The sequence below is a fragment of the Alternaria triticimaculans genome (genome assembly GCF_023758025.1).
Source record: "Alternaria triticimaculans strain BMP 0046 chromosome Unknown scaffold_1, whole genome shotgun sequence".
Taxonomy (NCBI): domain Eukaryota; kingdom Fungi; phylum Ascomycota; class Dothideomycetes; order Pleosporales; family Pleosporaceae; genus Alternaria; species Alternaria triticimaculans.
The window spans coordinates 895,960-907,004 of record NW_026055958.1 but is presented as its reverse complement, the minus strand read 5'-3'; the positions used below and the strand labels follow the sequence as shown (position 1 = coordinate 907,004).

General features: G+C 52.2%; 4 protein-coding genes across 4 annotated transcripts; 2 read left to right on the top strand and 2 right to left on the bottom strand.

Moving 5' to 3' along the window:
• Positions 1-189: 189 nt before the first annotated feature.
• On the bottom strand, positions 190-747 carry J4E78_000332 (uncharacterized protein; the record flags this gene model as incomplete). The annotated part of the gene is made up of 2 exons (XM_049360997.1): positions 190-512; positions 564-747. The coding sequence occupies 2 exons, from the start codon at positions 745-747 to the stop codon at positions 190-192; spliced, it is 507 nt and encodes a 168-aa protein (XP_049226280.1).
• A 1,589-nt stretch (positions 748-2,336) lies between these two features.
• J4E78_000331 (uncharacterized protein) lies at positions 2,337-4,316 on the top strand (the record flags this gene model as incomplete). Its single annotated transcript, XM_049360996.1, has 2 exons — positions 2,337-2,481; positions 2,803-4,316. The coding sequence occupies 2 exons, from the start codon at positions 2,337-2,339 to the stop codon at positions 4,314-4,316; spliced, it is 1,659 nt and encodes a 552-aa protein (XP_049226279.1).
• A 1,618-nt stretch (positions 4,317-5,934) lies between these two features.
• Positions 5,935-6,689, top strand: J4E78_000330 (uncharacterized protein; the record flags this gene model as incomplete). Its single annotated transcript, XM_049360995.1, has 4 exons — positions 5,935-6,079; positions 6,148-6,255; positions 6,322-6,411; positions 6,526-6,689. 4 exons carry the CDS (start codon positions 5,935-5,937, stop codon positions 6,687-6,689), a joined length of 507 nt encoding a protein of 168 aa, XP_049226278.1.
• A 228-nt stretch (positions 6,690-6,917) lies between these two features.
• On the bottom strand, positions 6,918-9,251 carry J4E78_000329 (uncharacterized protein; the record flags this gene model as incomplete). Its single annotated transcript, XM_049360994.1, has 1 exon — positions 6,918-9,251. The coding sequence occupies one exon, from the start codon at positions 9,249-9,251 to the stop codon at positions 6,918-6,920; it is 2,334 nt and encodes a 777-aa protein (XP_049226277.1).
• Between the last annotated feature and the right edge of the window lie 1,794 nt (positions 9,252-11,045).

The following is an 11,045-nucleotide window of genomic DNA, read 5'->3' as shown; positions in this document are numbered from 1 at the left end:
CCAAAACAATGTAACTCCGTTCAGCGCCGAGCTCGTTGGGTATCGCGTAATGATAGGGAGAAAACGTATAGTCGTGTAGCGAGCGTGCATTCGTGTGAAGGCTGAGCGTCACTGTCGACGCAAGAGATGCAAGACATCTATCGCCCCACCGCCTGTTCCAACGGCATCCAGCTCAGTCCTGCGGCGCACTTAGGCCTCGTCACTGTGCACCGCTTCTCTAGGAAACGAGTTGACGTGCTGACTGGACTCTGGACTGTTGTTTTTGCTCGCCTCAGGCGACAAGGTATGCGAGCGCGAGACGATATAGAGATCGTCGTAGCTGCCCAATATCATGTGTTTCCACTTGGCGAGCGTGGGCAGTCCCACATTTGCGACGGAAGCCTTGAGCGTAGGCTTCTCTGCGTACTTTTCGCGTTCCGAGGGGGCGAGTAGGTCTTCGTTGAGGATGTCAAGCCGACTGTTGCCGCGAGGTATAGGCTTCTTTGTGACGCGTATGAAGGGTAATGACGGATCTGGACGCTGCCTTTAGTTGAAGTCACACCAACAGATTACAGAGAACGTACCTTGGTCGAGTTCCGTGCAGAGATCACGCTCAGTCTTGACCTCTAGGCCCTTTGCGCCTGAGCGATATTTGTACACGAGGATAGACTTGACGCAGTTCTGGTCCAGGTCGAACAGGCTACTCGCCTTACTGGACGTGGTGCCAGACGTCGACTCCGACTTGAACGTCATGCTTTCCTGTAACATTCCTTCGGTTCGGTTCCGGATAGGGTGAGGCTGAGACGTCTCTATAGGCGAGGATAGGGCTGCCGTGGGCGGTGATGGTGGAGGACGGTGAAGGTTGGGTGGGTGCTTGTCTCGCTTGAGAAATGTTTGCGGTCCTACAAACTGGTGGAAGGTGCTTGTATAGGCGAGGGCAGTGGTCAGTCGTGTGAGTGGAAATACAGAGCAAGAGCCGGTGGGGTGATGGCCTGGGTCGCAAGAGAGCGTTGGGCGGGCGTAGCACACGGACCTGCCGCGCCCCGTGGCTGTGCTAAGATGATGTCGGGCTCGGCCGAATCACTCGCTGATTGGTTCACGATGCGGCTGTGCTGTGGACTGCCGTGATTGGCCTGGTGCGAAGCAGTGAATCGTTTCTGAGGCAAGAGCTATACACAAGCAAAGTACGGGCGTTCTAACTCCTCGGTCATGTGGCGTTTCTTTCGTCTCGCACAACATGACACGAAAACCGTTGTCTCGTGAGGAGAAACTCGGTCGGCCAACGGCAGAGCCTGCTACGAACCAAAAAACGAACCCTTCCAGTATGCCGAGACCAGGTATCCCCAACCAATACCTACTCAAGTCCAAATCGACCATTTGACTCATTCTACTGCTCTACATATGACACATCGCCTTTGGACTTCTCAACGGCGAACTTGCGTGAACTAGCAAGCATACAATATGCACATCACCTGCGACACTGTGACCCCAGAACGCCATTCAGGTGACTCTTTCGGACGTTCTTCGCTCTTACTACACCGTCCGACAGAGTCGTTCGCCCATCACCAGTATCACAAGGTAGCATCATTCTGGATTCCGTTTCATACCCCTGGAGGCTCTGGTTTGCTCGAGGAGGACTGCAGCTTGGAGCAATGCCTTTCCGCCTACTCGTACACCGCCCTAGATTTCAGCTCGGCGTAGGCAACAACGCGAAACTGCATGCCTGCATAACAAACTGTTCGGATACCAGCAAAGTCACACTCTAGTTGTCGCGATCCCAAACTCTGGGTAGGATTGCGGGAGGACCGGCGGATCTCATCGCTCTATTTACCGTCACACAAACTTATCATTCCCCTGATCACTCCGTCATAACAAACCTCAAGGGTTACAACGCCATCAGAAACAAGCCCCAGCGCTTTATTGGACCCCAAAGGCTTAGCAGTGGCTCTGTCGCGAATCCGATCCCCTAATTGGTCATATTCGCAGAGTCCCTTCGCTAGGCCAGAGTCAGCCACTCCCGCGACCTCGGGACCCACCCATCCACCAGCCTGCAGCAGACCGTCGCGCCCTTTGCAGGAACGCGCCAGCCCTGGAGAGCTGTCATGAGGCTCTCCGCAGTCTTATATCCACTCTATCCTGCGTCGATCCGTCTGCGTTACATCCTTACGTCCACGCCCTGATCATCAGTGCGCGATTTGTGCAAGGCTCCATACCTTAGGTCCCAAACCGCGATCGCACGCCCACCTAGGAAACAACCGAATACCCTGGAGTCTACGTTGACGCTGGGTCACCTACTTTGCAAGTTTTTAGCTTGATGTAGTCTGCAGACCTGTTCTGAACACAGCAAGCGCGCCGTCATGTTGCAACCCCCCGAGCCGGCCTCGAGGCCGCTGAGTATAAGGACGACGGGTACCAGTGCGACCCAGCAGGACAAGACTGGAGAAACCTGGAAGATGAACGTTACCAAGGAGAATTGCTGGGAGGATTTGATACTCACGCTAGGTACGTCAAGTTGGTTCGCTACTGTATGTGGGGAAGGGTCCAGCAGGCGTAGCACCTTCGCTCGAGCCTGAGGGGTCTTTTCGCGAGGGCACCTCATACAAGGAAAAAGTTGAACACCCTGGAGCCTACATCAGCATACAAACTTGCAAAGTAGGCGACCCAACGTCAACGTAGGCTCCAGGGTGCTCGGCGTTTTCCTTGAATAGGGTGGTAGCGCGACGAACGCGCGCAACGCTACGAGTGCTTGAATATGTATAGTCGAATCTGGATGCATTTATGGCATTTGTTGGGACTCCGAGCAGATACTAACATGATCGATAGACGGGGGTGGCATTCGCGGCTACTCGAGCCTCCTAATCATCCAACGCCTCATGCACGAAATCGCCGAAGCCGAACGCCGAATACAAGCAGACGAAGGCCCCGTAGAAGGCAGCGAACGAATCGAATTCGACGAGAACGAGCTACTGCCATGTCATTATTTCGACTACATGTACGGAACCAGCACGGGCGGCCTCATATCCGTTATGCTGGCTAGGTTACGAATGAGCGTACCACAGTGTCTCGAACTATACCGTAGAGTAGGACATGAGCTTTTTGGGCATAAAAGGAGCGTGCTGCCACTTGCTACCAAATACCACCATGAGCCGTTGGAGAAGGCCGTGCGAGATATTGTGAAGCAGTACTGTAAGGAGCACAATAAATGCACAGGAGACGACTGGCATCCATGGGTTCTGGAGGAAGAGGATACACCAGCAAGAGTGCCATTGAATGAGTCAGGGGTAGGCTCCTTGCAGAGCTCGACTACGTGGTCAAGTGGTGGTGCGCCTTCATTCAGAGGCAAGCCAACAGAGCGGATATGTCAATCAATCTGCCTCACAGCCACCCACTCCGGCCAAATCGACGAAGCATACCTCCTCCGCTCATATAACCATCAATACGACCCCGATATCGCACCACCTTGGGTCACGTCTTACAACGCCGGTGCCGACAAGTTGAAGATATGGCAGGTAACGCGGGCCACTTCAGCAGCTCCTTTCTACTTCGAGATGCTCACGGCCGATATTGGCAGCGGCAAGAACAAAAAGCGAATGAGCTTCAAAGATGGAGGAATTCGCGAGAACAACCCCTCCTACGCTGCCTATAGTGAACACGCCTCGCTGAAGGGCGACGACACAGAGCCAGGACTGTTGCTTTCTATCGGAACAGGACGACCAGATACCTCGAACGACGGATTCGCAGCAGTTTGGCCTGGTCCCTTGGGCAAAGTAAAGGCGCTGCAGAAGTGGAGCGAGAAGTTGGCTGTCTTCAAGAATGTCTTGATCAAATACACCGAGGGCGAAGACCGTCATAAAATGATGCGAACAATAGCCAAAGGAGAGCATCGATGGTACAAGCGCCTGAATGTCGACAAAGGGCTTGAAGGCCTACCACTCGACAACTGGGTGAAGGGACCATGGACGAACCCCCAAACAAACGAAAGGAAAGAAGTTCCTGGTGGCAAGACACTTTCAATCATGGAGGAAGCGACAATGGCATATCTTGAGAGAGACAATATCGCCAGTCCAGGAGGCCTGACTGAATATCGGCCTCCTAAGATTGTTCTTCAACAGGTTGCGGAGAGACTGGTGCGGCATAGAAGGCTAAGAGAAGCAACGAAAGCCGAGGATCTCAGGAGATGGCAAACGCACATGGGTCAGTGGCTTACTGGAGAACTTAAGCCAGAGGATGCCATGCGCATACCTGTCCAGTCAGCGCCTAGAAAAGGATCACGGGGCTTCGTGTCAGGGTCGCGGCCCATTACGCCCAGCGGCAAAGCACCCGATATCGCTTCGTGACGCCCCGAGCTTTCCGGATAATCCCGCGATTCGGCTTCCGTCTCCTACACAGGTGTTCACCAAACGCTCTCGCATACGAAGAAGCTCGTTTGTATGAGTTGTACCCTCACACCTTGGAGATGTACACCTTGCTGTGTTCGATGATGTGTCGATGTCGAACACAGCAGAGTGTACGTTTTCAGTGTAGACTTTGAGCGTTAGGTGCAACTCATAAGAAACGAGGTTCTTCATAGGTCAGCATGACTCCCATGCGCACAGCCACGACTCATACCCACCGCCGGTGTTGATCAACCGCCCGTAGCTTTCTGCAAAGCTCTGCAGCATAGCGTGTCGCACCGGCTCACAACATCACGTCAACCTAGGGAAAAAGTGAACATCCTGGGGTCTACATCGATGTTAACACACTCACTTTGCATGTACTCATGTTAATGTAGTCTGCAGACCTGTTCAGTTTTTCCCTTGTATGAGGTGACATCAGGACTTTGTCTGAGTATTCCCTTCGAGGCAACTGTCATGGGAGTTTAGCGTTGTACTACCGTCTGAAATGAAGTTTGACACTTCTGTCCAATTCATATAGCATGTAGCATAGCGGCGCATCAAGATACCATCTAGATTATTTCATTTCGGTAATAACATACATTCTTCTCGCTATTCCTTGGCCACTGTATTCCCATGCGACACTTCTGCAAGTTTCCAACAAAAAATAGAAACCAGGTCATACCGCCTTTACAGCCTCACACGACGTGCGACTGCCCACCACGTAATCGATGGCGGTGCGAGCATGGGACATGTGCATTATTCACTTGGCTCACACTTGGCAGGAACATCCGAAGAGCTTGGTAAAAGCCTGATCTGATCAGGATCCCAACGCTTTGACGGGCAGGTGAAGCGGGGAGGAATTCCTTAGTCGAACAGAGGCCTGACTCGATCCACATCAATGTGACCTCATGCAATAGGATTGCATTGATCACTTAATCGCAGCCCACAAGTTCTCCGCATTCTCAAGTTGATGGTGGCCAAGAACCACTTATTTCCCAAGACCTGTGGTGTATCCTGCTTTTTTTAGACGTTTCTTGTAACTTTCTCTTGAAGACTTGGCTACGCGTAGGCGTGTGTGCTGTTCGCAGAGCTGTCGCGTCGCGGCAGGCAGTGCTGCGTGCGACACAAGACGATCGTCCTGGACAAGCAGCCCAATAACCTCACCCGCCAAGCATCTAGGAAGCAACGGAGGCTTGGCACACCATCTAACTCCATGCTTGGACGTCTCGACAAGGCCTTGATCCCCATATACCCCATGGCAAACCTCCACCCTTGATAACCGACAACGGGCCGATGTTGGATGGGGCACAGGGCGGAGTCTGCTGTCAGACGTAATCCCCCCGTTGTGATGTCAGCCCTGCGCCTGTGCTAGGAACAGCAGCGTTTGATTGGATGCGCATGCAAGGCCGTCTGAGAAGGGAAAGTAGGCACGCGAGCAGTTTCCGCTGGTATATAGCTCCCCCATACTTCCCACGATGAAGGCCATCACCAACACAATCCACAGTCTTCACTACTCAACAACTACACAACACTCTACGACTCTCGCTTGAGATTACTGCTACCAACACCTACCACAACAATGCATTTCCAGAAGCTCGCTGTTGTCTTTGCCCTCTCGGCCATCGGCCTTGCTCAGGACGTTGACCAGGACGATGTCCCCATGCAGTGCCGCAGCGTTTGCGATTCCGTCACCAGACTGACACGCGACTGTGACACCAGCACCAGTAAGTTCCCTTGAAAGATGGACTCAGTCCAAGCCAGTGAGCATTCAGATACTAACTTCACCTTGTAGACGACGACATGGCCGAGCGCCAGTGCATCTGCAACGGCCAAAACGCAAACACCGCAGTCCCCCTCTGCGCAGCATGCATCATGCAGAACGGCGGAGAGATGGACAATGGTACGCCTTGATTTCCTCTCCCTACCTACAACCCCCTTCTCAACCCCCATACTAACACTTACACAGACGTAAACGACATCGTCCGTGAATGCGCCTTCACCACAACATCCTACAACCCATCCGCCGCTTCTACAGCACCCCCGGCTTCTGCTTCCGGTACGTCTGCCGCTCCGAACGCTTCGAACGCTTCTTCCAGCGGTCCCGGTCCCATGACAAGCATGTCGGGGACTGCTTCGCGTCCTTCTGGTATGCCGTCTAACACCGCTTCAGCGACGGGTGCTTCCGGTTCTGGTGGTTCTGGCACTGGTAACAGTCCTTCGGGTACGGGTGCTGCTGGTTCCGGCGATGGCCCGGGCAATGCTGCGCCCGCCAACATGGCTTCTGCGGCTTTGGGACTCGGTGGTCTGCTCGCGGCTCTTGGACTTGGCTTGTAGATATGGTCGTTGCAAAGCTTGGTAGTAGGGATCATGGGTGGTGTGGAGGTAATTTATCAGGTGGATGTTGTTGCTATCTGGGTAGTTGATTGGTTTAACGACTTCAATGAAATTTAATATCTCTGAATTCTGTCCAGCCTATGTGACTGACTCCTGAGTTGCATCCATCGCTTTTGTTAATCTATTGACCAGGCTCAAAGAAATCGCTAATCGCTAAATCGCATTCGCTCACTGAGAAAACATGCTTCTGATCTCCGCGTCCTCTTCCTCCATCTCCGCCAGCTTCTTCCCTGGCAATCTGACAGCGCGATCAAGTGCAACAGGCAAACCCCTGTGCCTACCCCTCAACATAACCAAGATCATGACAATCTTGCTTCCCGTGTACATGCCACCACTGAAACTATACGATTGATCCGGCAACCCGATACTGATTCCAATAGTTGTGTATCCGCTCACAATCTCGAATAACATGGTGAAGACGCTGTATGTACGCGGGTCTTCGATAGAGTGATGTGTTTCGATGACCGCGATGAGGAAAAGCGCAAAGGCTATCCACCATACATCGTGTGACAGTTGGCCCCGAACTTGTTGACTAATGAGGGAAGGAGGTCGAGTTGGCGGGTGCGAGTTGAGGGAATGAATCGACATTCGATTAAAGTCCATAGTTACTGCTCGCTTTAAGGGTGCAGGGGCTGCGGGCACGTTGGCGACACCGACACCCTGGAAGGCTGTCATGCGGTGCTGAAGTTGACGGCCTACAAATGCAGTGCCGCGGCGGCCGACTTTACCGAGAGATTTGATGGGCGCAAGAGACGTCTTCTCGGTCTGTGATACAGCGGTGGTCAGAGAAGGCATCGCGGCGTCGACATCGAAGAGTGAGCTGGACGCCGAGTGGAGCTGTTCCGGCTCAGCCTCATCGCCCTCGTATATGCCCAATGAGCGTTCTTCGTACACATTGGTCTTGCGCATAGTGATGATGTGAGGATACGCCGCGGTGTAGAAGACAACGAGCCACAGAACCTGTACGTCAAAGTACATTCCCGAGGGCGAGACGATAGCGTAGCCTCCAGTTGGAATCGAGAAGCCTTCGAAGAGTGAGATGAAGATACGCTGCCCAAGTGGTATGACTTCCAGCGTCGGGTTCCCAATACTGAGAATCAGAATCAAGATCCAGTCTACTGTCACAAAAGAGCCGAAGGTTGCGATGAACAGCCAGGTGTCTCGCGCAGGGAACATACTGGTATACACACGTCGTGGGAACTTGAGGATGAAATCGAAGCCTTCTTTCCATACGCCATACTCTTTGTCTTTGGAGAAGAGATCGAGAAGTGTGGACATGCTCCAGATGAGGAAGCGTACAAAAACAGGAAAGGCTGCTGGTCCGGCGAGCGACAGTATCGTTACGATGACGAGGACGTAGTATGACGACTGGAAGGGTATAAAGCCTGCGTCCAGTAGCGTAAAGCCGGCGTTACTGTACGCAGAAATAGCGAGAAAGATGCCAGCCCACCAAGGATTCTGCGCATTCACAGCGCACGCTTCTCTTTCGTAGACGGACATGTAGGCCCCTAGTGCGATTCCGCCGAAGAACTGCCAGAGTATGAAGTAGGCTGGTACGAACATGCAGAGGAACTTCAGCGCGCGGTACTCAACACCACCCAGGTACTCTCGCTGATCTGACGATAGGTTGAAGAACTGCCCGTTGCGGCCAATGTTGCGCTTTTGCTCGTTGACGAAGGTCTTCACGTTGAAGCTATCGCCTACTCCAGATTCTTCGGCTAGTGAGCGGCGACGTTTCGACAAGCTCTGGTGACTCTGCACGTTGTAGATTGAATGTCCTGTTGTCGTTGCTGACATGGGTCTTTCATGGGAGACTCGTTCTCGTATGGGATCCAGAAAACCGACATGCTGGGCCAAGCTTCTTTCTCTTGCACCCGGTGATATGGGTGATAACCCGGTTTGCGCTTGGTTTTCCTGGATTGGCGTACTGGGTGGCATATCCTCGACGCATGTTTCCAGCGGCGTGGCCAGCTTGGATTCTGCTTTCGGCTTACTTCCCTTCTTGTTCTCTCCAAAGGACCCCATAATCGGCAGCCCAAACATAGCTCCTGTCATTCCCACTACAGCTCCAACCTCGCCCTTCCGCGCATTCCGCCTCTCTTTCTCTGCCTCCACAATATCCTCGAACCTCTTCTCGAAGATGTGTTTCCTGAAAGCAACGGTGAAGTAGCTAACCAGCACCTGGCTTCCCATCATCATCAAAACGGCCAATTCCACTTGCTGGAAAGTGGTGAGCTGACTAACGTTCACGGAATTGAGTCCAGCCGCCGTCATTGCACTCATGCACATAAACATGCTGTCCCACCACCCAATGCTTTTGGATGGGTTTGACGCGCCCCAGAAGATGAGTGTACCCAACAGAGTAACACTGATGAAGTAGGCATAGTGAAGCGTAATGAAGTTGACCGGCGGAATGTATGGCTTCACTGATTCAACAAGCGTGCGTATCTTAGGATGATCCTCCTCGAAAGCCTTCCATCTTTCTTCGATCCGATCCATCATTGTTCAGTCGTAGTTGCAGCAAACAGTTCCAGATGGGGCGACTGTAGATCGTATCGGTTTCGGGTTATCGAAGTAGCATGTCGCGTAAGTTGTTGAAAACCCGAGATCAATTATTCGGGAGAGTCGCACAAGAGTCGCGGTGTGTAAATCAAGATTTCGAACAGAAAGGATCGTTTGATCAACGCGCAATAGACACTGAAAGAGGGGATAGAAGTTTGTTGAATGGGATTGAGAGTCGAAGAAAGAAACGTGAAGTGACGTTTTGGCTGATTGCGCGTGTGCTGGCGAGTACGCACGCCCAAATATAGCGATAGGGGATAAAACAGGGTCTAGGGTGGCGCGGACACGCCGGGAGAGGAAGGGCCGACCCTGCAGACCAACGAAACACCACGATAACGTTCATCCACATCGTCTTTATGCACTTCACCGCTTCTCCCGACTTCTACTAAATCTCTGTTTCTCTTTTGTCCGCGCAAAGTGCTTAGACATACCGGTAATGAACCTGGCTCTGTCCTGTGTTCGATTGAACGTCTGCAGCAACAAGGTCCATGGCCGTGCTACTGAACTTTGCGATGGCTATTGCCTTCGAGTGGGGCAGGCCTACTTAGTTTGAGACAGACATACAAGTCTTACGTAGCCACATCCATGTGCTGGACAAGTAAGGCTGAGAGAAAAGTTGAGGCTGTAGTCTGGTTCACGCGGCAGGTGCGAAGGGTAGAAAAGTATTAGCATGAACATTGGGATGATTGGCCGGTATTCTCATGGTACGATCGCTAGAATAGAGCGCACACGCGAAGAAACACAGGTTGGTCATGGGCGACTCTGGTATACTAGGAGTCGGATAGGCCTCCTTACCAACAACGTCAACTCCATTGGCCCAATGTGCATCTGTACCATAGGAACCTCTCTGGACCATCAAATCCTGGTTCTGGTCTCTTTCAGCTGAAGGCACATTGGTCAAAAGGGGAACAAAAGTTTAAAACGTATGCATGGTTACACGGTCGCTTCAACTTGGTAGCGAAGTTGAATATTCTTGCAATTTCTTGACATACAAAAGTTTCGAGGTCTTCTCTTGCTTCACCAAAATTCCCACCAACACACCAATTCCAAAATACTGAGTCTCTAGAACTGAATACGAAGAGAGCTCAGTTGTGGCCACGCTCGTCAACACACACTTTGTCACCATATACCACCTTCCCAACCATCCAATCTCACCAACCATCGAAACAAAATGGGAGAGATACACCCACACCCTCCTCAGCCACTGCACACCCGCACGCTACAACATTTCAAGATGATCGAAGATCTAACCACAACCCTGCACGAAGACATACAGCGACAATACCAGTACCACAAGGTTATGTACGGAGATCTCGAACACGAGTACCTATTCCAAGCGATGTTGGCGTGCGATCAAGAGATGAACAATCTCGTCATCGAGTACGAGAGAAAAGTACCACATCACGCATGTGGAGAGGGAGAAATTAGGCTGTGGGCCGGTACTGGCGAAAGAATCAAGCAAGCTGCGCTTTGGAAGGAATTCGAGAAATCTTGGTGTCAGCTGCCAAGCCCTCGTGCACGATACAAGGGTGTCGTAACCCAGTTTCAAGAGGAGATTGTTTGGTGGGGTGGAAACTCGACTGAAGTTTTGACACCTTCAGTCGTTCGTTTTAGTTTGGTGCCGTCGCCGCGTTCCTTGGCCGAGGAGCTTGATGCTACAGATCTGAATGAACAGGATAGGGAGCTGGCTGAGATTTGGCGGGGAGGAATGGGTATCGCGGGTGAAGATGAGGC